Below are 27244 nucleotides of genomic sequence, written 5' to 3'. Positions count from 1 at the left end.
GATTTCGCTGGAGGGTGCTCGCGATCCGGAAAGTTAATGCAACCTGGGCCAAGAGAGCCGCCAGTCGAGACTGTGTGGTTAATACTACGCTGTCGTGGAAACGGCCATCAAAAAACGAAGAAAGCGATCTTCCCGTCTACGTTAAACGTTAAACGGACACCGAAAACACAGTCGTTCTTTCATTTCAGAAACTCGAAGGTTATCAGTTCGATCTGAATGGGATTCAAGAATTTTGTATTTGATCTATCGGGTCGTATCGAAGTATTCGAATACTCGCAGACGTATTTTACACGTATTTTTATGTCGTATGACGATAGTCGTGTTATTATAGTATTAATGAAGTTGCAAAATATTTTATATAACGCGTATAGTATAATGATAACAGTTTAGTTTTCTATGGTAAGTGTTAAAATATTTTCGCGAGCTAGTATATATATGTATATTTTATTGTATCTATTGAACGCAGAAGAAAACAGGGTGGGAGGTGTGTTCGTTGTTGAATTACCATCACGGCGAGATACAGGCTGAATTGATAAGTAATCGTCGGCCATAAAGCTTTCGCGCAGCGTTCGACGATAATAATCGAGTTGACGATACGGGATATACAAACGCGGGGAAAAGAATCGAATTTCCAAACAGAAACATTCACCAAAGTGGTGTATCGACGAATGAAAAACACGAAAAATGGTGAACGATCAAAAATCATCGGTCGATCAACAGAGAGTGATTCCCATTGACCGATCGATTAATACCGCGATGACCGGTTAGATTCGTTTGCCAGACAAAATAAGCGAAAATGTGAAGGATAGATGAACGATGGAAAAATGAGAAATCAACGACCGCCAGCCGATTCGTTGGCAATCGGTCCCGTTCTCGCATTCGCGATTCCGTCGTCCGATAGTTGTATCTATTATTATTTTTTAAAACCTTGTAAAATTTATTATTATTTAAAACCTTATTATTGTTTTTTAAAACTTTGTAAAACCTTGTTAAAAGTATTAATCGAGCCGAGAATCGACCTTTTTCTGGCATTCTGACGAACTTGAATATATCAGATGGAAGAATAAACTCGATTCCGAGTATCCATGAAATTTTTTACCAGTATATTTCACCAGTCCCTGTGTCTTTATCGTCTTTACTTTTTTCATTCGAAAAACCAGGCAAACGAGAATAAACGTTGCACGAGGTGGTGTGGGAAAAATGTTCGATCGTTAACCAGACGATTGTATTTTACAGCAGATCGCCTTTAAATCTTGTTTACATCTCGTGTGTTGGCCAGCGTGCCTGGTTAAATTGCCGTCGTCGCCAATGGAGTGATTAATCGCGCTGATCGTAATTAACGATTTAGCACGCCGCTCACGGAAACTTCAGAATCACGTCCGCGCGTAAAGTCCCCCGACAGTAATCGTTGCCAAAGTAATCACCGAAATTACCCTCGATGCAGCGGCAACTTGTTCGGTTATTAATTACGGGGGCAACCTCGTACCCTGCTCGTTTAAATAACGATTTCCTTTATCAACGACTTTCGTCCTTAGACAATTTCCTTCTACGATATTATTCGATTCTTCCCGATATTATTCCCTTTGGTAAGGAGCCTTAGAGAAAATTGAACAATTCTCTCGCGAAACTTTCGAATCTCTAATTGCCAACGATAAATTCCCAAAGAATTTTGATTAAAGCACCTCGCGATCTGTTTCTATGATACGCAGAAGTTTATTCTACAGGACGAAGCGCTTTCGGGTTTAAAGCTGAAGCAGTTTTGAACAGTTGTGCGAATCTGATTTGTCCAAAGTCATCTCCAGCACAGGCGAGTAGTCCGTCTTTGGTGCGACGGTAGGGAAACTACGAGAGGTATGACACGCGTGAGATTATTCTACTGCTGTCTGGAGTCTTGCGCTAAGGGTGAAATGAATGGAGAGTCTGCAGAATGGTCTGTTCCAAATAGCTCAGTCGATGAAACAACCGCGACGTCTGCCGTGCAACTGTCACGGTCCATTGTCTTTCCATCATTAGCCTGTATCATATCAAAGCTAAGAATAGGAATCTCTGTGGTGCTTCGTGCAATCACGAGTCAAGATTCGTGAAGTAAAAATTTGAAGAACAGTTTGATGAAATAATACTTGGAGGAGGAGAAAATAGTAAAAATGTTAAGACCTTTAATTTAGGAAGGATGTAGATGAAATTGTGAATCAGAGTTTAATAGAAATATTTCTGTTTGCAAATCTGACACAATGATCGTGAATTTTTATGCAAATTCATATTTTTACGAATAAGATTCAAAGAGATAAAGTCTGACTAGAGATTTGCTTCACAGTGTGACGAATACTTTACTTTGAATATTTGACACACCTTTCCGTGTTATCCTTGCCGTATTAAATTTCCATAAATGAATGCATAGATATTCATAAATCGATATCATAAGAAAACATTTATACCAATTTTTCACGGAGTATATCTCAAACACGATAGAGTCATAAGTAGCGTAAAATCGATAAAAAGCTGAACGTGTTTGCGTAACACTTTTTAACCCGATTAATCCAAGGAGTTGACGATAATTAACGGATCGGGTGTGAGCTTATGAAAGTTAAAGACCGTGACCTTGGTACAAAGCAGCGATCACGGGCTCTCTTGAAAAGGGTGAACTCACGCTGGAAGCGTTCCAACCCTCTACACTCGGGGACCAACGATTGCCTGGTTAATTAATAGCGAGTGATTAATCGCCGGAGAATGGGATACCCTCGTCAAACAAACCTCTGACGAGGTCCCCGGCTTCGTACGTGATCTGCAAACGCGAGAAAGTGAAAGATCGACGGATAGATCAACAACCTCTCTTATCCGCGATTTTTTCTTTCCGACTTTCGACGTACGATGCTTTCGTTAACTTTTTAATACTCTTGCCACCGCGATCTAACAAATCTCTTCTCGTTGGTTATTTCTTTTGAACTGTTAAAGAAGAACTCGACTCGACTGATCGCCAATATAAATTTCGAATAAGTGTCGTGTTATTGCTTTTTTGTATCTTTATATATTACGTTATATGTATATAGTGAGAAAGTATAATATATACTAAATTACTATTACCCTATGGAATGAAATATACGGAAACCTGTAACGAGTATTCGAAGACTAGCGCTTTCAGTAAGAGTATATAAACAAGTAGATAAGAATTTCGATGAAATCGTCAGAATTTCTACGAGAAGAGCTTTTCCGCAGGTAGCAAGGAAACATAGGCGTTGGAAAGTCCAGTTTGTACAATTGCTTATCGAACTAAAGGATCGGACACCAGGTTGCTTCGAGCCTTTGTTAATCCATTGATTTATTAATCGATCGAAAAACGGAAGACGCCGCGTGATTTGTCACGCGAAAGACGCGGCCGATAAAGCACGCGGCCCGTTTAAGGTATAGCTCGGTCGACGCATCGTCTTCTCGAGGCTCTAAGCCTGTTCCGCCGTTCAACGCAACCACGTACACGCGACAGTTCTCTTTCGAAATGGGGTTAAACGCTTGTGATTTATGTAAGAAGCTTGTCGTACTCCTTCGCGGATGCGGTTTGGAGGAGAGAGAAGAAAAGAGGAGAAGCGAAGAAACGGAAGAAGCGAGGAAAAGGCCGTGCGACGATATGTCAGCCGAAGATATGGGAATTTCGTGGCGTTAGAGAGTGCCTGGTGGATGTGACGTCTTCTTCTGACGGCTCCTCGCGCAATTTTCGACTCGCTTCCGAGCGGATCTGTCGCACGGTGAAGAATCACCCCCGCCGTGGAAATATTGTTGCGTCTCGGCAGATACGATTGGGAACAGTGGTCCGCGTGTACGATTGTAGAAACTTGGACGTTCAATAATTCATTTCGCTTTAGAAACCAGTTCTTTTGCCATTTTTGCTTTTTCCTCGGTCTCAACAATTTGTATGTTTTTACCTGGAAATGATTAACGAGTTAGCGGTTTGTTTTTGATCGCAGAAGGACAGGCAGCTGGGAGATGGAAGAAAACCGAGATACATATTCAACGAGGCGACGTGAAAAACGGCCACTTAAACGCGGCCATCGTATACCCAATTGCCGCCACTCCTGGTAGCTCGTTCTTCGAAACTTTATTCCCACTGGAAGCAACTTTCGCGATAGAAAGAACGCGCCATCTGACGTCAATGTACAGTCTCTGTTTCGATTATTTCTGCGCTCATACATGATATTCATAGACCTGGCTGGCTATAAAACATCGCACAAGCTGCGTTTTATCCCGTTGCTCCTCTGCCTGACCATGCACCGTCTTATTCTACTTACAAACTATGTCGCTGTCTCTAATCGATTCAAATCATATTCTACCATGAACCACGTTATTTTAGCGTTCTAGAATGTTAATCCACGCCCCATAGAAATCACGCGCGTTCAGAAAATCTCAACCTGTCGCTGCAATTGCACAAATTTACCTCCCCGAAAGGAAAATATCGCTGCTTTTTAAACGAGTCGGTCGATTCGATTCCATGCGAACTATATTTAAAATCGGATCCCAGGGTGGCGCACGGTATCGACCAACGCAGTCACTCGCTCCCTCCCACTCTCCGTATCATCGCGCTAGACATTTATTTCGCGAGGCTTTTCGGATTTGACGGATTAGAGCCGAGCTTCTCGGTATCCCCAACGCTGCGACGATATTAATGCGCGTCGGCCGTGAACAGGGATGACCTGCACGCGGCCCAAAAGCTCGATATCGAACCCCTTGAAGAGGGCGGGTTTGGAGGTGAGAGAAAAAAAATGTTGCAGGCTACACCGCGTGAAGGAAGAGGGTAAAAATTACGGATAGATAAGGCCGCTAAAGGCGTCATTCGTTTACCACGAGACTGACAGCGACGATAAAGTTTCTTTCCCTCTAGAGTGGCTTAGTCCACCTCCTCCACGACGATCCACGACTCTTTATCGTCCGACTTAGGAAGACGGATGCTGCGGAAAACAAGGAACCTTCCAAGCAGAGTTGGTGATGTTGAGCAACGAAGCTAATTGGGAATGAAGCAAAATTTGTTGACAAAGGGGGTGGAAATTTCGGGAATCTGTGTGTCGACGATTAATATTGAACTTAAAATATAAGGCACAGCGAAACTATATTTTTTCGCCGTGGTTTTCTTTAAAACCGAAGGTTTTACAAGCTACTGTTTAGAATCAGTTCCAAGCAAAAATGTAAAAACTTTGTCCCAAATGAAAATGTATAATAATCAGACATCGTTTCCTATTTCTTGCCACGTTTCAACGCCAAATATTCCCTGAAATTTCTCTGTAAGAATTTCCAAATTTCCAGCCTTTTCCGTATCCTAATTCCACCCTCGCGCTTCGAACGCGCAATCTTTGCGCCGCATTCGTCTTTGCAAAAGCTTTGTAAAAATAAAAACAAACACGTTGGTCGATGATCGACACGCTGCGGCAAACAAAAGATGAAGGAAATCCAATTTCGCGTTGGTAGAAATTTATTGTAAAGTGCACTCGAAATTCGAGCGGCCTATCGCTCTTAAGAGGCTCACCGCTCGTTTTCGCGCGTGATCTGTCGCACGGAGTATCGCGTATCCACAGGTTGGTAATATCGACGTCGGTTTCCCACGAGAAATTTTATTTTTCTCTCTCTTTCTCTCTCTTTTTCTCTTTCTCTCTCTCTCTCTTTCATGTTTTTTACTCCGCGCGTGTGTGCTTTTTGTGTTCACGCCATTCGCGTTTATTTATTATCAGTCGGCCGACACGAACCACGGTCATCAATTCGGATTAACGCCGGCTCAACAGCAGTTTTCGAACCGCTGTCACTTTTCTCGTTACAGTTGTTGCCGGTGTCACGTTGTCGTTGGTATTGCCAGGGCCAGATATAGATTTATGAATCGACAAATCGGGCAAATTTGCCCTCGAGATGACCATCGCCGAATCTGTGAACAAGCGCGCGTTTTTTGTGATGGATCCCACAATGTTAGCGTACAATAAAAGATTCGGAAAAAGCGCGTCTGTTGTAATTTGTATTAGTACATTGTAACGCGTGAAATTGATAAGTTCCAACGAGTCACGATTCACGGGATTCTATAAAAGGTACGTTCGTATACGTAGAAATGAAGAAAGTTAGTATCTTAAATATATAAAAAGAAAAGGCTCGGAATGGGGTTAGATATTTCGTGCGTTACAACCTGACGATTTACAATGCAAACTCGATGTCAAGAAGGAACGGGTGAAACTCGCAAACGGATCGATTCACCTCGATAGAATTTCTGACGAAACGTCACAGAGAAAGGAAGAGAGGAGAGAATATTGCAGGAAATTACGCCTAAATTGCCACAGGATAAAGTTTAAACGGTTCGTCGACGGCGGCCAATATTCGGTAGCAAATCCGGGCAGCGCCTTCCGAAATTACAAATAAAACTCACGAAATCGTGACGCGATTGCCAGACACAGGGAAAAGCTTGCTACGAGAGAGAAGCAACAAGGAGAACAACCACGTGGAAAACAACAGACATCCGCATGTCGTCCCGTGAAATTGCATTCGACACATCCCTCTTTCTCTTTCATTTTATTCGCCTCGTCTTTTTCTTTTTTTTTTTCTTTTTCCATTCAATAAAAGAAAGTAACAGTCGAAGCGCGCCAAAAGAAAGACGAGAAGGAGGTTGCCCGTTCCATTTGTGGATTTCGCATTCTACCCTTCCTTGAACCATGCTTTCACCCTTTTTGCGGGGCGCGCGTGTCCCTGGCTTTCCCTTTTTCCGGCTTCTTCTCCCAGCCCAGGAAGGAAACTGCGGCCTGACCTTTTTCACGGTGTCCGGAAGAAAAGTAGCCGGATGACCGTACCACCACAGCACAAGGGGCGAAAAGAAAAGAGAAAGAAACGTGTAGCTATCCTCTCGCTCTTCCTACGCTCAGCCCCGCAAGCGGTGAAATATTTCCACGAGTTCGTAATTTATAGAATCGCTGCTGAAACGGCAGATCCAACGCCGGTGGAACAGCTTAAAATCCGGTCGACGTAATTGGATGAAGCCTCGACGTAACCTTTCACGTGATTGTGAACGGTGAATCCTTGGTAATTCTTCCTACCGTTTTCTACCACCTTTTTGCTCGCTCCTTCTTTCTACCATTCGATTCTGAAAACCTTCTTTCATTCTCACGAAGCGACGAATCACTCGGTCGGATTGTATCCTCCGTAGGATCTCGCGAAGCCTCGTCGAGATTTACGCCCGAGTCACATGCCCTTTTTCTCGGGGTATTTGTTCGTAGTTCGCGAGTTGAGTTCGCTTCACGCGTTTCTCAATGTCCTCGCGAGAAATCACTTGCGAGAAAGCGCTTTATCAATTAACAGGCTTTTCATCTGAAATATATTTTTAAATAATCTCTATATTGTTATAGATGAAACATGTCGACTGCGAGTGTTTATGCAAATTTACATTTTTACGGGGAAACTCAAGGAAATGATGAGACTTAAATTGAAACTTGCTTCGCCTCCTGTCTACTGTATTAAATATATCGAAGTGAATCCCACTTCAAGGAAAACTGTACATCTTTTCTGAAGTTTAGTTTTCTTAGCCCTCGAAGTCATTGAGTATTGTTTAGAACTAAATCAATTTGAAGGGTCTCTTAGCCTCATAGTTTTCTAGGAACATGCCTTGCACAGATGATCCAACAGGGTACAGGCCAGTTTACCGTAATTGTATAAATACCCATAGACCCATGGCTTCGAAGCTCTTTCGTAAAGTAACGCTACCAGCGTGCGGGCCTGGAGTAGCATACACATTACACTTATGCTTAAACTTGCTTAAATATATTTTTCTATTAGGTTGTCCGAAAAGTGTTTTTCTTTTACAGACACGTTTTTTACAACGACGCATCTTTATACAAACATGAAAATAATCTACTGAACGTTGTGATCTTTATTTTGATAGAACAAAATGGATCATATATAATTCGATATAATAATATAAAACGGAAAATATTGTGCATCCATTATTTCTTTATAAAACGAAAGAAACTTTTCGGACGACCTGATATTATACATTCATCCACGCATTTCCTCTGTCTCTCTTTCTATTATGAGATAAAACCTTAACAAAGTAAAAGGAAATTCGCTTTGAATGTTTCATATATATATTAGATTTAAACAGTAGATTCAACTAGAATCAAACATACAATACACACTTATTATTCAAGTTATAGTACCGCGCCAGAATAATTTACTTATAATTCTCAGTGAGAATTGATTGTAAAATTCTTCCAAATAAAAAAAAATATGTATATCTATGATCTTTAATTCCGTGTTTAAATTTCAATTTTCCATTAAGTTTCTCGAGGAAGATGAATGGAATAAACGATACTTAGTATGCTGGTTTGTAATTTGTTTGGCTACTAAGCCGTGTAACCGCATCAATTAATTACTCAGGATCAGCTGTGATATCGTTGCCGATAAGAGAAAACACAGAAAACTTTCTGGTGTAGCCTACAAACAAATAAACTCAACCGTAAAACAAGTGAATAACGCGGATAAATAGATTAACACATTGACTGTCGCGATACCCATATTCGGGTGACAGCAAAGTTTCTGGTAGGGCCGCGTCACCCGTAGGCATTTGAAAAGATATTCTAGAGGAAATAATAAAACTATTAAATCGTTATAAAATAATAGGAAAATGATTTATTAAAAAGATTATTTATTCGCATTATTAAAATATCGATGGGAGTACCTAGCAGAGAACGCTTGGTACTGCGGCACGTGTGACCTGACAGAGATTTCAGTGAAAACACGTGTGGCAGTCAACGTGTCAAGGACATAAATTAACAGAATAATTATGAACAATTGGATACACCGTAAAAATACGTAATACGTGCGAGACAATGAACTTTAGATTCGAAAAAACCATCTCAGATACAACTCAATCTCGTCAGATCTGTAACTTGAATCCTCGACGCATTTGCTGATGGAATTTGTGAATTCCAAACGCGATATGGTTTAAACATACTTTCCCTACGCGATGGTGTCCCCGATTTATCTTAACTACAAACAAAAGCAAAACTGGGACGTGACAAACGGGCGGATTAAAGTTTCTAAGTATTGTAAGCGTGTCAACGCGAAGATTTCATAAAGTAGAACGGAACGACAAAGGGCTTCGAGACGAGCGAGTTAACGTCGCTCGTTTAATTCAGCCACTTTTCCATTCTCCACCTTCTTCTACATTTACCATCTCTTGTAGGCAGAGGGCAGCCCGTTTATTTATCGCGGCAGGTTACCCGTGGCATAAACGCCGGATCAGTTTTACTCGGAAACTTGGCCGCGTTCGAAGAGCCGCGTTCAAACGAAATTGGATTTTCATTGCAAACAGAGGGACTCCAGTTAATTCGCTCGTTTCTTTGTCTCCACTCTGCTACGGAAACGACATTATGAAAACGAGATGAAGGGGGTGGTAATCTGAAATATCGCGAGGCAAGAGGAAGTGAAACACTTGTCGCTTCTGGCTTGTTAATCTTCGCTCGAACGTAAGACGTTGCTATAATATCTCGTGGTATATTATTCGCCATCGATCGTGCGTGCTTTCGTTAATAGCGTTTGTTGAGAATTTTGGATCTTAATAGCCGAAATAATGGTATAGGAACACTAAATTTACACTTAGAATTTATATTAGAATAATTATATATTTATTTGATAAACGATTTCAAAGATATTCATCGATACACACTTGCACGCGTCTCAGCACTTTCTTCCATACCCGACTGTTAACCGACTGAACAGTTTACATTCATTTGTTTTCGAGGCGCCACGCACACACATACTTCCACACACTAATATTCACATACAAGTATCACTACTACGCATCTAAGCTAGTCTAGCACATAAAATTATACATATCTCAATAGCGTTAATACGGTACAGATGCTTGCCCGAGGATATACGCAAAGACTTAAAAATACCAACGGTCAAAGAAGAAATCGATAGGTGCGCAGAAAAATGTAAGGAAAGAACGGCAAGACATCCAAACCAGCTGGCTGCTGAAGCGAGCAAAATTCTCATAGAGAGAAGATTAAAAAGAAAACACCTCACTCACCTCACTAAAGAAATAAAATAGTCAAATAGTCGAAGATGGTATCCCGCTGGGGGTAGCCATCCACATGTTATTTAACAATTAAGTTAGAAAAATTTACCAAATGTCCAGCCGGACAAATTGTAAAATACAGATTAAATAATAAAAAAGGCTACTTGCCGATATTAATTCAATGTAGATACTAATTTGGCATTCCGTTTTCAATTTGGTTATTTTGGTTCAAGGCAATGCAATCGTAGAAAGATTGACTCGTTCTACTGATTGACTGTAACGAGCGAGCTTCGACATAGGCAACCTTTTCATTTTAAAAATGGAATTTTCATCGCCGGTGGCCATCTGCTTGAGAAAATTACGAAAAGCTATTCTACGAGGTCCGAAAAAATCGTTGTTAAGCGACTCACCGTTCTATGGCTCTTGGATTTGATTTTTTATGGCACAGTATTTTTTTCTCTTTCTTTCTATTAACCCTTTCGCTTCGAGCGCCGCTTATAGGCGGCATCCACGGGATAACCTGTGGGTACAAGCGCCGCACGACCACGCGACGTCTCCTGGGTTCGACACCCCGTATATCCGGCATCCAAATGATGCATATACAAGTACTATCTGTAGTAAATAATATATTTTTTCGTTATCAGCAGATCTTCTGTTGATTTTATTGACATATTGGATTAATCACTTCTTAGATTTGCTCATTGTTGAAACAACATCAAAACGTCCCTCGCAATATATTTAAACATCCAAACGATCGTATATTGTTTCATGCTAAAAAATCTATTAAATCCATTGAAAGTGAAACGATATTTCATATACGGTTCTTACAAGAATTATTGTTATTTAAAACTTAGGAAAACGTATATATACAGCAACCACACACGCGTTTTCGTTCAGTGACAGTACTTCGGCGGACTGGACTGCCGAAGCGAAAAAGTTAAGGCAGCAAAAGCACGGAAAATGCATTGACCAAATTTGATAAATAACTACCGCTCACATCAAACGACGATTTCTTTAAAAGTGACGCAAACTACCTATTGCAGAATTAGATTCGCAGAAAAATTTGATTTCGACTCGTTCGGAAAAGGAAACTGCAAGAGAAACATTTGCCTCGTCGCGGCTGATTGACTTTCCGGATGAAAAGAACCGGATAAAAAGGTGGATGAAAAACGGGAGAGGAAAGGGGTCGGTAAATAAGAGAACAATGAGGACCGGGAATCGAAAGGGACGGATTGAAAATGGAAAAAAGAAGGGACAGGATAGAGCGAAGGGAATACGGATCGGCAGAGAGTTACAGGTCAGACGCGAGAACCGTGCACGCCGCGCCGTACCGCGCCGGTGTGAAAGATGGGGTTTCGATAATCGAACAGTGAACCGGATCAATTAAACCCCCTAGGGTGGGCATTAATTATCGAAGATGTCGTCGACAGTTTCCTATCGCACGTGCAATCCGTGAGCGCAATATTCGAGTTTCAGGATTTTCGTTTCTTCCTTTGCCTAACTTCCATTTTCTCCGTCTATTCTCGCGATATTCCATTTTTTTTTTTTTTTCATCTTTTTATCCTCCTCGTACGAGATCCTTTTGATCGATTTGTGGAGTTGAAACGGTGAACGTTGTATATAAATGTCAGAATGCGAAGAGAAGGTATCCAGTAGAAAGTTGTTTCTGAAACTTTTGTGTGAAGTATCAGCATTCGACACTTTTACGGGTTCAGAAAGACAATAAACGACAAGGGATGCGTGTTGTTAATTATTTAAAAATTTATTTTCGTTTCTACTTTCGTCCTTTTATCTACCCTGCGATGAGATTTACTCATTTACATTTACATTTCTTACTGAAAACAATCGTGATTATTATTTTATTAGCATTTGCATCGTTCTTAACGTTTCAGCTCCTCGTCTTTGTTATATCTCGCGAATGGGGAAACGCGATTTCGCGAAAATGATTTTAATCCGTCACGACGAATTCGAATAAATCGTAGCGAGAAAGTGAAAATGTGTATTAGATTAATCATCGTGAAATTGCTCAAGCTCGAACCTTATCTCTGCGCTTCGTTATCCCGTTGTTACCGGCAATTTCATCAAGCCGTGAACGTAATTAAAAGGAAGGCACTTTTACCGTGGACAAACAGCGTCGATAACAGAGTTGTTATTAGCTTGTGAATTTTAAGCTTCGGCCAACGGACACGCTTTTATTTCCACGTGATAAAACTAAACAAGGGAATTACAGCGACAACTAAATTATACCATGGACTATAACGGGGCGGAAATTCGGAGAAATTCGTGTAAAAAGCGTAGTCGACTCGCCTAAAAATATTAATAACGCTTATTGCGTGTAATACGGCGAGGAAAGGCGTTGTCGGATGTGATTTACCGAGGGATTTTATCGCTAATAACGTAGCCTGATTAACTCGAGGGCGCATACGGTAGCACAACACGGCTGCAACGGAATTATGAACACGTTCATCATCGTGTAGAATGTTCCGAATCGCTCTCCGGCTACAATCCCTTCGTTCTCTGTTCATTTCGAAGGGCAGTTACGCGTTTTATATCACGCGTGAAAAACTTTATTTCTCGCTTATCACCCGTTGAGCAACTTGTTACACGTGATGTCCAACGATGCACGGCCCCAACACAAATTACCACGTTAACGATGTTACACACGTAGTGTGTAACCGAATTTACCAAGCTCCATTTTTAACGCTAAAATTCTCTACAGAGGGGAACAGATCAAACGTTGTATGGCACTAAATCCTTTGAAAAAACTGCGCTCGTTCGTATCCTGTTCCTTGGTATTGTTCCTTGCGAAAATATTTTCTTCGTTGAAAACACTACGTTGTTTTCGCGACGCCACTCTTTGTTTGTGCAAATGACTGTGTTCATATCGTTTTTGCAAGTCTAAGTCGATCTTTTCTTATCTTTCGACCAAGACCAGAGATTAGATTTAACGTACAAACATTTACGTTTGTTGGAAACTGCGTTTTTACCTTACTTTTCTCCTTTCATGCAGTTTTCGTGCTTTTCATTATTTTGTTCTCCTTCCTGTCTTTCATTTTACAGTTTCTCGTTTTATATATCATGCGTTTTTAGAGATACACGTCTGTTCTTTGATCGTTGTTCTCCAATGAAATTCAACACATTTCACGTGTTTATCGTCGGATAAACTAGCAGGAAATTTTTCTTCAGAATGTTTTCTCGCAAAATCCTTTTCTGCTTAATTACACACCCTTTAACCGAGCTTTCATTTCTAAGAAAAATTCTCTCTCGTTATCCCACGAAACTCGTTTCAAAGTATTCTTTCTCTTTTTCCCAAACTTTTTTTCATCCGAGGGAAATTTTTAAAACGCTCGTTTCGCTCTTATCTGCGAGTAATTAACCAAATTGTTCGGGCAACCTTTTAAAATCGATGGAAAAACCTGCTAGGGTTCGAACCGTGATCACCTAGATGGAAAAGCAACCGTGATACTCTCTGCATTACAAAGCTTCCTGTCGTTGTACTTCATATTTTCTTATCTTCCTTTTACACTCGTTCTAGTTTACTATATTTTTCTACGATAAAATTTGCAGTGCAACGTCAGCTCGATAATAAATCAAAGGTATGAATATGAGATATTTTTAATGCTTCCAAAACGAAGATTTTCGACTGTGGAAGGGCTACTTTTTTTTTATCAATTATTAATGATAGAAATACATTTTTTCTAATGCTTTCATAACGCATTGAAACGATTGATAGAAAACAATGCTTCGTTATCGATGATGATCTTTCTCTACCGATACACGATTCAGTAAATTTTTCAGTGTGCACGTAGAAGAAAATTAGGAAAACGAAGAAATGAACACGAAGATTAATCGAAGGTCTGTAGATTTATGGCAAACATATAAATGTCCAGAGTATTTTCTATTGATTAGTTTCTAAATATAAAAAGAACAAAGTCCTTTAGCAGCTATTATAATTGTCAACTCAAACGTTAATACATATTATAAAACTAGAATTTCAATAAGTTCATTACAATTCAAAAGGAGATATCAAGAATTGTAGATTTCGTATGAGTTTGAGTGTATGCGCATTCGATGCTTTAGTTTGGTAGGAAAATAGACCCAAAAGGGTCTGGGTGTATGGCTCTTTGTTTTCGTGAAATTACGTTCTTGGTGCAGAATTTCCTTACGTCTCAAATGTCATACGCAAAATTGTAAAAATATATGGAAACGTTATAATAAATAAAATGGCAATAAATAAAATAAAAGAATAATCAAATAAATCGATATAAATTGAGAAAAATTAATATCGGAAAAGTACAAAATATTCGAAGAATTTACAAAAGCAAGATAGAAAGAGAGACTTATCATCTCTCCTTGTCAGCATTAGAACGATAATCATCATGATAATGATAATGAAATATAAATATTGATACGAAATTCTATTTCATCTTTGCTCTGTACATTTTTTGGAAAAACAAATCTCGTGAAAAAGAACAGGATTCTGTCCGAGTCTCGGGCCATCTTGCGACATTCTTGTACGTTTTAACATACAACCAAATAAACGAGACGGGAAAACAGGCAGATGATCAGCGAAAGAAGCGCTGGAAGCAAAAACCGATGGAGTGCGGTCTGGTCCGTAAATTTTTCACGATCTGCCCATCGACCATCGGGGAACGCTAGTCTGTCCCTTATCAAAAATGCAGCGTTTTTTCATTTTTAATCAAGATCTGCTGAGCTGGGCCCATTGCTGCATCAAATTTTAATTCGGCTTAAACACATCAACCAATCGGAGAATCCCAACGATAGCTGATCCTGCTTTCGGTTTGTTCAAATTTTCGCTGCAATATGATTTTCAAAAATTCGTATCCTTCTTTCATTCGAATCACACCGTATCACTTGTCTCTTGTCGAATTTCACGCTTGTATCTTCCATTGTAAAGCATGTACGTATAAAGTATATCCTTCAAGATGTCAAAAGATACCGGCATACTCGTATATCTGTGTCACGAATGAACATTGCTCGGTGTACGAAAGACTTCGCCGACTTTTGAAAATCTTCGTCTGTTCAAAACTGTGCTATATACGTGATCATAGCATTAAGTTTGTTTTAAGAGACGCCAATACGGTTCGAACAGGAAAATATAGTATTTCGTTTGACAAAGATAACTTGAACACGAATGTCCCATGCATGCGTTCCATTTTTCTTAGACAATTACAAAATGGTTACCTTTTTATGATCTCAACAGACTCGTTTCTGATGACACAATAAGCTTAATCGTGTTCTTCAACTTTAAAAACCGTGAAACTCAACGTGGTATTGTCCCCGGGCGGACCTAATCTCGGTAACCCGATCATCGATCCGTTTATTTCACCGCGGAGAAGGCGAGACCCGACTTTTCCGAAAGTTTCCCGGACGTTGAGCGGTGGTCGATGCTGTCTCGTGTCCACTTTCAACCGTCTTTGGCCAAAAAACGAAGAAAACCGGCGGAAGCGATAGGAGAAAGAGAGAAGAGAGGGTTGGTCGGGGGTGGAAAATGGAGCACCGAAAAGCTATTTCCGGTCGAGGAGGTCCGTATCGGGCCCACGGAGGTACGAAATGACCGACTTAAGGAAGTTTTACTGCGAGACAAACCGGAAGTGATTCGGCTACGACCGAAACACTTCTTCCTCCTCGTCTTCACAAGGGTAGAGAAGAAAGTTTACCCCTTCCAAGTTGCAAACGGCTTCTGCTTCGTCCCTTTTGGCCGGGATTACAGGCCTCGGACGAACATCCATTCTCGTTTAACGCCTTTATTTACCATCCGCTGCTTTTCCGTTTATCCCCGTCACCCCTCGCCACCCTATTTTCTTCTTTTCTTTTCTACCCACCCCCGCCGGTACCCGTTCTATATTTCTCCTTGGACTTCTTAGCTTTGCGTTACGCCCGGTTGTTCCTTTTCCCCCTGTCCTATTTCTGCTGCTTCTGTTTCTTCGTTGACACTCGATTATCGTAGCTGAAGAGCAATCGCTTGGTTCTTCTTCTTCGCGCTTTCCCCTCGTCTTCTTTTTATTCTAGTTCGCCTTCGTTTCGCTGTTTGTTCGACTGACTGCTTAATTATTTCAATGACTCCCTCGAAGCTCTCTACTGGAGTGCGCTCCGGCGGCATTCAGTCGATTTTTAGCTGTAATAATCGTCGACGAACGGGACTACGAAGGTTGTTGTTTCATAAATTAAGTCGTTGACCAGCCAGAATTAATTCACTTCTCCCATCTCTTCGACGTGATAATTCGTTTATTCGTGGATTCTTTGATATCTTTTAATACGTTCTTTTGCCTCCGTTGAAAACAAAAATTGTATGATATTTATATTTGGAGATTGGTGATCTCTGGCAGAATGAAGTGCAAAGGACACTTTACAATCTTTGACGCGATTTAACAACAATATTTACGCGGTACTGCTTTCTTCCCACATCAACTTCGCTTTGATTATCGAGCCGATCGATTAACACTAAAACTAGCGATAGTTAACACGAAGTTATTTCTGCCAAAACCAGTCAAAATGACTGGTCTTTAAAAAATACCTAATAATAGAATATTTTTATATTTATTAATTTATTACTTTCTTACAGAAGGAATTCCATGTTACATTTTTGGTATTATTAACCCATCTGGGACCATGATCCCTAAACGAGACTTGACAAATTTATAAAATTGTAGAACCAGTCATTTTGACTGCTGTGGTATTTCTAGTGTTAGCATCTAGCGATCTGGCGATCGATCCGGAATTTTCCTGATATCCGATATCATCATATCGAATGATACGCAGTAAAAATTTGAGAAACATGTGGGTAGTTGTACAAAGCGAGGAAACTGGTTAATTGGGGTTCGATAAACAGATTGCAGGATTCTTTTACACTTTGACAAGTACCAGTCATTTTGACTGACGTTGGTATAAGTAGCCTTGATACAAAATTATTTTAAGTTTGAATACATAGAAAACAAAATAAAATTCATTATATCATTCTTTTAATTATCGTTGCGAAGGTCATTACGTCAGTGTGGAAGAAAAATATAACATGAAGTAGGAATTTTAAAATAAAATTGTAAAACCAGTCAATTTGACTGGTGTGGTAGTTCTAATGTTAATGCCAAACGTATTTCCGCTTATCGCACAAAGAACCCAATTATAAATGCGCGTGATAGCAAGCCGCATATGGATCTCGCGATGTTCACTATCACAGGAAGAATTATTCATTTATTGTAATTAATACCAGTTATTATGCATTCCGGAAAAATCAAGCGAACCGACAACTGAAATCACAGTTTCCATCCAGCCAAAAACCACCCCCTACCCTCCATTATCGCGCTGATCGTAGTTACCGGAGCCGGGGACGATCGATGTCGATTGAAACGCGAGATCACGAGCCGAACCGTCGTTTGTTATTCACGATTCGTCGCAGCCATCCGCGATGCACGCGACGCAGCGTAATGCGTTCTGCCGCGTCTCGCGTGATTCCGAATCTCGCGGAAACTTTTCCCTTTCAGAGGCATTGACTATCAGAAGTGGGGAACGTTTCCGGGGCCAGGGAAACCCCGTCGAACGCGATCCGGGAGGAACGCCCGACCCGGGATTACACCCGGAGGAACTCATACGTTATTCGACGTGCGCACCGCTACTCTGTATAACGGGTGAACGCGAATAACCCATCCTTTCCGCACTGGTGAATCCGATAGCGTGACGTAACGAGTGGATCGTGAAGGTTTCGAGATCCAGTTTTATTTCTGTGGATAAAAGAATTGGAGAGAAGTTGGATGTTCGTTGAAAAAGACTATTGGAAAGTATTTAGGAAAGTTATAATACTGGCTTTTTGGGGAATTACAGATGTTCGAAGGTAAAGCGTAATTATTACATGATATTTTAAACAACAGAATTAACTGTTCTGGTCTAGCGATAGGCAAATTAACTTTAACTCCTTGCGCTCCTATGTCGAGTGTGACTCGACGTCAGTTTTTATCTCAGGAGTTCCTTTGTCGAGTTCCACTCGACGTTCTTTCAGTCCTATTTTTTTTTTTTTTTTTTTTGTGAAACGTGCGAAAGAAAACCAGGATTGCATCCTGGACATTGTTTCAAGATACATCATACACTTAAAAATTACAAAATACAACAATAGTGTGAATAAAACTGGTATTTAAGTGAATTTCTTTCTTCCTTCATTTATTTAAATTGTCTTATTTTTTGGTTAAAGTAAATTTCAAATAAAACACCTAAAAGCGTTGAGAGCTGCTGGTAACGAAATTGAAATACAATTCAAAGTGCAAAGGGTTAATATTCCTTCTCAAGTCAAAACTCGGTAATAGTAACGTCATCGGTAGAATCTGTAACACTGCTAACAAATACACCGACTAATTTGCCTTCTTTCACGAAGTAGAAGTCAAAGTATAAGAAAATTATATTGGTGAACTGATACAAAATTTTTCTGTCTTTGTGCGACACTGATATCACATGTTGTACATTGATTGTCATATTGTACTGTCGTTCAAGTAAAATTTTGCGAAAATTTACGTAGTATTTTATCATGTTATTGTAAAAATGGTGTCCACCCGTTAATGAATAATTAATTTATTATTATTCTTATTATCGAATCGTCGATTGTATTTTCGTCGAGTCGTAAGTAAACACAGTTTTGAGGATCGATTTCTGTATACATACTGTATATGGTGTTGGTGAGATTAAAACGAAACTCGAATTACCGAAAGATGTAGTTTCCGGAAAATTAGAAATTTTTAAATATAGAGTGGAATTGTTTGAATTACGACTGTAATATAGTTGACTATAATACTTGAAAATTCCTTGATTTTACGGAATAATTTCTCTATATTATGAACATGATTGACATTATCCGATGAAATGTAGAATACCAGATAAGATATACCAAAATTCGCATTTAAAGTCGCATTCAAATTTTACAATAAAACGATCGTCCCTTGCGGTTTGAAATTTTCTGCAACTCGACGACATCGATGACACGCAATTCTCTCCGTGGTGTTCATTTCTTCAAAGCAAAGCATTATGCGAATCGCCTTTTTCCACCTCTTCTCGCCGCATACCCATTTTGACCGGCATATTTTTTACCAACGTCCTCCCGAAAAATCTATAAATCTAACGAACGCGAGCTCCGCATACGTCAGAACCATTCGTCAGCGGACAGATTGCAGAGTACGGGGGGTTTGAAGAGAGCCTCTCCGGTGTCAGTCGGCTCCGTGCCACGCGCAATAAAGCCGCGAGCGATTTTTACGACGGAGGGTGGATCGCACGAGGTAATTTACCCTGCAAGGTAGTTCACGCCGCACTGAATTCGCGTGTTCATAAAAAAATTTCGCTTACGTTGAATTCAACCCTGTGCTGTTCGATCTCGAACCGGGGGTGCTTCTAAATTTGCAACGATACCGATGAAATTTCCGGTGCTCTCGATTACCATCTGTTTCCCTAAATAAAAAACTTAATGATACAGTAATAAACGAAAGGGAACGAGCGAAATGAAAAGAAGAAGGATGTTTTTTCGACCAGTCGTGGAAAAACACGATCGCGAGGAAGCGCGTCAACGGGAGTCGTAAATTCCCCTTACGATTAGACAATCAACGCCACGAACTGATCGACCCCCTATTTCGATTAGGATAATAGAAGTGGTTTAATTAGTATAACACTTAATTAACAGTTCAAAGATAGTATATGTAGTATCATGGACAAAAGGCCTAAGAGATATCGGGTAAACCATAAACAATGTCGCGAGAGACGAGGCGCCGTCGGGCCCATCGATGTGTCGTCGGTCCTTCAATTGAATAGTTTCGTAGAAAAAGCCTACGTGACCCTGGCCACGAGCTGTTGCAGAACACGTGCGTGGTGGGCCTAGGAAAAGACAAAGGGATGCTGGAACAGTCAGTGTCGATGGAGAAGCCAGAGGGTATGAGTCGAGAAGTCAGAGAGTGCGAGTTGCGTTGTCGAGAGAGTGTGGTCCGCGTGAGAGAGAGAGAGCGTTGGATCCCTAGTGACGAGAGTTGCAAATTAACTATGGAGTTGTCTAAATTATAGTACGTTATTGTGATTAGTTCATGTTAGACAAACATCGTTTTCTGTTTAATCAATATCTGTACAATCCATTCATTGTAATTAGATCATAATTATATTTACGATACTACGTATATATTTCCAACAACTTTGTAGAAAAGATAGTTACGCTGGTGCGTAAGGTATAAGTTAAGTAGGTGACTGATTGAGGGGTGAAACCCGGTAAAGAGATGTTGACTGTTCTAAAGTCGATGAACCAGTGCAGATATGTTGACCGATCTGTAGTCGTAGATCTAGTGAAGTCCGGTGACGATGCTGTTACAAAGGAAAACTCTTATTCGGTGGTGATCGCCCCACCACTGGTCGCTTGCGGGTGGAATCCTAGGAAACATGGAAAAACCCACGTTTCCTCAATTTTTATCTGATGGAGCAATAACCATAAGGAACCTATTGACTCGAAGATGTTTTATGCTAATTGACGGACTTAACGGTAAAGCAAAAAGCTTCGATTTATGACAGTTTCTTAGGATTATTGCGGTCCGCTTAATTCTATGTGCACAGCTGGTAGCCGCCTCGAACGTAAAGAGTCACCGAACGTAAGAAAGGGCGTATCTTATTCTGCAGAGAGAAGAAGCGAGAAGAAGAAATTTGAGATTTCATTTTCGAATTTCGAATTTTATGCTTGCAGATTGGTGTCGTCACCAGCGAGACAGAACGAGGCAGGAAGTAGCAGTAGCGGTGCGACGCAGCACGCGGCCACGTTCGCGGTGCGAGTGGGCACGATCGACGGCGTCGTGACGCATCATCTTCGAGCCGAGACGCGAAGGGATTTAGCTGCCTGGGCCAGGGCGATCGTTCAGGGTTGCCACGCGGCCGCTCACTCGTTACGTGAATATACTGTTCGTGAGTAATCTTTTGTTCGTAACTCAAGCGAAATAAAAGTCACGGTCAGATACGTCTCTTGCATACATCGTGATTTACTGACGAAATTTGCAGACTAGAGAAGCGTTAAAAATATTTATTGTTTATCTTGTAAATAGGAATAAGAAAATAATGTATATAATGTAATTTTTAAAACAACGAATTGAAATTATTAGAAATCGCGTTTTCATCCTTTCGTTCCACGCTTCGTTTTCATCGGGCAATTTCCTCTTTTTCTTTCTTTACGGTTTACGACTGGCTGATGTTGTTTGGTCTAGCTCGATTTCATCGGATTATTTTTTACTTTGCGATCGATTCGCTGTTGTTTAATTTAGCTCGGTTTTATTAAAGCACTTCATTGTTTGGCATCGACGCGATTCAGATGACTTTCACTATAGACGGTGACATGGTTTTATTGCAGGATTGTTCTCTCTCAATTGCGACTGGTGCTATGTAATTTAGCTTGGCTGTGTCAAAGAATTCTTATTTCGCTCGCAATCCGCCCGACTACCGTACTTTTGTATTCTCGTTTCGTATATCCACTATGCAGAAAAAATTTTGAAATTTTGGTGCCGAGGTGCACTACTAATCTCGTTTTTAATTGGAAAAATTAATTACGCTAATATTTCTTCCTGTCAAATTCTTGCATTCCGGGAAACGCCTTGCGATTCTAAATTTTTCGTCTTTAACGTGCACTGGCGCTAGATAAAATTCTAATTATCAATCTCGCCTTTTGTTTGTCCAAAGGATGCACGTGGCAAGGAAAGGCCTGTCAGCTGGTCGTGAACCACGAAGACGGTTTCGCGTTGTACGCAGCTGGAACCAGAGGCGTAGGAGGTAACGGGGTGAGTCCAAGCTCGTCTCCGACTCCTCTCTGGAGAAGGTCCTTTGATAAACTGAAGATGTCAGCGGACGACGGGGCGCGTCTACTGTGGCTCGACTTTGGCGGCGAGGATGGCGAGATTGTGAGTGACGTCCGACAGAAAATTTGCTTATTATTAAGTTCTCTAAAATTTCTGCTCTATCAAGTTCCTTAAAAATCCGATATCACTCTGACATTCGCTTAAAAATAACATTCCATGTAAAAATCGTAGAGCGAAGTCCATTTCTGGAGACTTTATCGTGTCGAAGTTACTCGAGGAATAAAAAAACGATTTTAATAGAATCTTATCGGAAAGGGGAAGAATCCGTGAGGTTAAAAAATAGTCGATAAATCTTTGAAAGTCTGTAGAAATAATCTGGCATAGACGATCTTGTGGTAATCTTCCACTTCTTCCGTTTTTCCACCTAGCGCCGCTTCGAATGAACTTGAGCAACAGCGCAGCGCACGACGTTACAAGATGACGAAGTATTGAATTTTCGAATCGTCCCCATCTAAAAAGCTAAGAAACGTAACTTATCATATTTCTCCCTTGCACTCTTCCTGCAATCTCATCCTAAAGGACTATTATTCGTGTTTTAATGTTACCACGATTTTCTTACGAGCTTCCACGAACGAAAGAGAATTAACGGGGAATATATCTAGCTGGAGCTGACGTGTTCGATAATAACGCGACGCGTTTCGTCTCGCGATCGGGAGGAAGAATTTCATTGTGCAACGAGAAAAAGAAGGCTTCCTTTCTGCCGTCGGCCATGGTATTGAGAATTTTAATTGACTCCACCTAGACTATCGAGATTATTATCTTGGACGAGAGGCGGAGATATCGTGAAAAAGAGGACTGTGCACCGAGTAATCCCATTGTGCTCGTCACTTTGAAAGAGCCCTTGATGCCGGAGCACGATACCGTAGAATACGTATTTTACATCTTTCCCAAACACCGTCGTCCGGTTCTCTCCCGCTGTTCAATGGCCATTCATAACGCTCCGGCTCTCTGGAAGCCAGGAGGATGGGTGTCACGGGGGTTGGGCGTGGGCCAGGGGGGCGGAGGGTGAGAAAAAGCATCGAGGTAGAATTTCCCGCGACAGACGTCACGATGGAAAAATTATTCCGCTCTCGAACTGCCTCTGAAGCGAAACCGCAAATGGAGAATCCTCCGGATCGTTTCTCCTTGGAATTTTTTATTAAGCGACCGATCGGCCGCCATCTCCTCCCGCGCCCGGAAGAAACAATAACCCGTCGATTGGTTCTATTTTCAATTTGACGTGGAAGGTCGCGAGACTAAATAAACGTTTCATTGTCTATATCGATCGTGAAAAAGTAGATGATGTAATTTTTGTCGAATGGACCGAAAGAAACGAAAAGAACGTCGATATTGTCGTGAAAAAGATCCTATTACAAATCCCTAGAATCAGGTTTTGACTGAGATATCAATTTGTAAAATAAAAAGAAAACGGTGAATTATTAGTTTAGTTGAACTAGATGCTCATCTAGGAGAGACAATTTAGGACTGCTCTTCCTTTTCATTTGTTTTGTTAATTGATGCTATACTTGATATTACTTGGTAAATGTGTAGTAATCGTAATAAAACGTACAGTTATCGCAATTTATTTAAGGATGATCGATTCCCAAAATTCCAGGAGCTGGACCTCGAGAGCTGTCCCAAGCCGATCGTGTTCGTCCTCCACAACTTTCTCTCGGCGAAGATCCACCGGCTTGGCCTGAGCGCATAGGGGTACGAGGGGGCCCCCACGGAGGCCCCCGACCTGCCGCCCCACACCACCAGGTCCGTCACCAGCGTCTTCCTTCACTGAGCTCGTCGAATTGCTCAGAAACACGAGAAGGAAGAGAGAAAGGGGAGGAGAGAGGAAAAGAAGAGGGTGGCAGGCAGGATACACAGGAACGAGGAAGAAAAAATTATTCGACAGACCAGAGGAAGAGACACTCGCGAACTTGCACCTTCACTTTCCATCCGGAAGTCGCGATGTCCCTATTGTAGGACAACTACGCTCTTCCATATTTCCATTGAAACGACGACGATTGTACGACGGTGTACGAGCGAGCTGTGCAGATACTCTTCGTTACGAAATACAGAAAGAAAGTATAGGATGGAGAGAAGAGTAGCGGATTGATCGTTAACTCGAAGCCATCCAACGCGCGATTTTGCCGGAAAGTTATCCGAACACGCAACAAGTAGGCTAGAAGGAAGCGGAGGAAGGTCCGCTGCTGGGAGTCGTAACTAATCAACGCGCCTAAGTAACCGATTAAACCTATCTACCTAAACTAAAGAACAAAATGAAAAAAAAACTGCTATGTAACGAACGAAAGAGAACGAGAGAAAGAGAAAAAGAGAGAGAGAGAGAGAGAATAAGAGAACGAGTGGGTGTATTTAAGAGAAGGTGAAAGAAGTCTCTGATCGAACGCTCGATTTCGGAGAACCTTAGCAGAGAAAGCTAATCAATTACTGTCCAACCGCCGCCCGTTCGCTCTACCACGGAGGATCGACTGACCCTGGGGCTTCGACCTCTCCTCCACGCCGCCGCGACAGACGAACTTCCTTCCTCCTGGGTATAAATAAAGAGGGAAGAAAATGGAAAAGACGGAGGAAGGTTTGGAAGAACCGACGACCAAGTAAAGTTGTCGTATCGTGGCTAAAAGTTTCGTAACGTCGAACGAAAGCGACTTTAAAGAGTTCGTGGACGTTGATCTCCGCCGAAGTACCGGCTGATGGCGAAACTTTCCGACGGCAGGCGTCTCCTTTTCATCCCGCCCTTCGATATTTATGTGGATTTCGTTACGCGAGAACAGGCGCGAGTTATTCGCCATCGACTGGTACTACTCGTGTCTTGGAGTTCCTTCGAAGAATGTATCGCCTACGAAAATTCGGCTACGCTCTGTTCGCGGTTGAAAGAAAATAGCATGTATCGTGTATAGTGGAAAATTTTGTAAAGGCGGAGAGGCGAAACGTGGATCAACAGGGTCGATGGAGCAACGGACGCGCGTTAATAGTTGTTTTGTACGATTCGTATTCTTAACGCGAGTAAATGTAAGATGCCAAGAAACGTCGATGTGTGTACTGGTTAGCCGCGACTCCTGTCGATCTCGCCTAGTTCCTCGCGGAGATAACTGACGGATAAACGAAAGCCCTCGCTTCCATTCGTCGCTTCCATCTCACCTCTGTTTGCTTCGAATTATTTCGATCCTCTCTCTTCATAAACTTAAGCCATCCTTCAGCTTGCAACATCGAAGTTTCCCATCAGAGAGGGAACTCTCGAACTGTAAATAAACCGTCGTCGTGTAACTCATCTAATGCCCTAGTTTCAATATCCGTCGTACGATCCGCGGGTACCGCGTGAACCCAACAACAAACCCGTGGCTTTGAACAACCAAACGTCTGAGAACAAAGGTTGAAGATCGTCCAGACAAGGGACGAATTGCCATCGAAAGGCCGAGTTATCCCACGAGGTGGGCGTGAATCGACGGTGAAACGGCGGAATTATTCGCATTACGAGTACTGCTGCGAATTATCGATGCCGAGAGAGATATGAGTGTTGTCCGTATAAGAGTCGAGCATTCCTTTTCATCCGTTCTATAGAGGAGAGATATAATCGGCGACGATCGTCGAGGAGAAAAGGTTGGTCGAAGGGGGCCGTGCGATAATAAGAATTTCGACGTTAAGTAGAACATATCAACGAAGTCACGTACCATTGATTGTGTCCGTTTCGTCGTATGCCATTGTCGTTCCTTTCGCGGTGAAACGAGTCAGAGCAGATGTATTTAAAGGAGGAAGATTGGTTTCTTGTCGCTTGGCAATCTGTTCTCGCGTTTGTATATAGATACAGCGATCAAACGAAGAATCGTGACATCGACGATGGGCAGATAGCACAAAGTGTCCGCGTTTATTCGATCTTATAAGAAAGTTGAAGGGTTGTTTAGCGTAATACGAAGCTCTCGTGAGTCGATTGTGTGTTGTAGATTTTTCGTGTGAATGATACGTACGGTCACGAAACGACGCGATTAACCTCGACATGATCGCTCGTGATCTAACGTGGATCGTTGGACCTGAGGTTCGGTATTAAAGAGAAATCGCGACGATTTGGGAATACACGCGAATCCACGCTTATTGTCGATAATAGCCGCAAGGTGAAACGATCGTTCACGGGCTTAATAAATACCGGCGCTTGTCAAAGTGGTTGGTCATGGACAGCATTTAACGCGTTAAAACGATCAGCAGGAACACGAGGATCCGACAGACTGACCCGGATAAACCGCATTACCCGTACGATCAACGATTCGACCCAGTTTTTACCACAATTTCGTAGCAATTACCGAAATTGGCTGGAACGCGACGGAGAACTCAATTTCACAGGCGTGTCATAGTGAATCACCAGGGGACGACGGTCGCCCATGACACATCGAGAAACGAAGATAAAGAGATCGCTCTGGTGGTTTCGTCGCGGGTCCGAGCGAAATTATAAATAAATCGAAATAACGAACGAAGCTCAAATTTGCTACGTTTATCGCGGTTAAATGCGGAAATCGGCTTGAAACGCGATCCTGGTACTAGGATTCGTCTGTCAGATTTTGAGCGTAATGAGAAACGAGGCCGTCTCGTTGGTTCGAAACGGGCTACCTCCCTCCCCGCGTGGAAATTAACGAAAGTAGAAAAACCTGTAAATGAGCGAACATGTCGGGCGAATTAATCGAACGATTTCGTCGACAGAGAGAATCCTGCGAAAGGAACGCGAGAACGTATTTACACATACACACACCGGCACGTATACACACACAAACAGAGAAACACGTACACCCGCCTAGGGAACGAGGTAAACGTCATTAAACGCGAGAAATAAGTTCGCAACATCGACGAGAATTAATTCAGTTTGAAAGGATTTGCGCGTAAACTGTGTATTTTTCTAATGATTTTTGGGCGAAGCCAGTCGCTAGGCTCGTTCTTCGTTTTTTGATTGTCCTTCTTTTTCTTTTCTTCATCGCCCTCCCAAAACCATCGATAGGAGTGAAACGGGACACACGGTCCTCCTGCGTTTTCATTTCTCTCTAGGTTTAAGAGAACGTTAACGTGTATATCTATGAGTTACCAAATAAATGAGACGGTTAGAAAATTGGCGTTGTTAATCATTTTCTCCTAGATGGTTTCTTTCAAAAATACGAGTTATAGGATCAAGTTTGAAGATTCCAGCTTTGGACAATGGCGTTCGAGGTAAGTTGACTACATTGTCAATCGCAATAATCTGTCGTGCTGCTAGAGTTTATCGTTTCCACTATTCGAAGAGATATAAACTACTACTTAAAAGAAGAGAAGAATCTGCATGTTGAAGAATATTCCATCTTATGAACAAACGTGTAACGAGAACAGAAACGTCGTAGTAGCATAT

General features: G+C 41.5%; 1 protein-coding gene across 3 annotated transcripts in view; it reads left to right on the top strand.

Moving 5' to 3' along the window:
• Syn1 (Syntrophin-like 1) overlaps positions 1–26971 on the top strand; it is a 349107-nt gene extending 322136 nt beyond the window's left edge. For all 3 annotated transcript variants that reach the window (XM_033348439.2, XM_033348447.2, XM_076618468.1), the window contains exons 6-8: positions 20739–20953; positions 21719–21936; positions 23489–26971. In XM_033348439.2, coding sequence (XP_033204330.1) covers positions 20739–20953; positions 21719–21936; positions 23489–23581 — 526 coding nt within the window. In that variant the 3' untranslated portion in view covers positions 23582–26971. The remainder of the gene's footprint in view (positions 1–20738; positions 20954–21718; positions 21937–23488) is intronic.
• Positions 26972–27244: the final 273 nt, after the last annotated feature.

This window comes from Bombus vancouverensis, chromosome 5 (genome assembly GCF_051014615.1).
Source record: "Bombus vancouverensis nearcticus chromosome 5, iyBomVanc1_principal, whole genome shotgun sequence".
Taxonomy (NCBI): Eukaryota; Metazoa; Arthropoda; class Insecta; order Hymenoptera; family Apidae; genus Bombus; species Bombus vancouverensis.
Note: the sequence above shows the minus strand (reverse complement) of the source record. Positions and strands in the feature narration are given on the sequence as shown.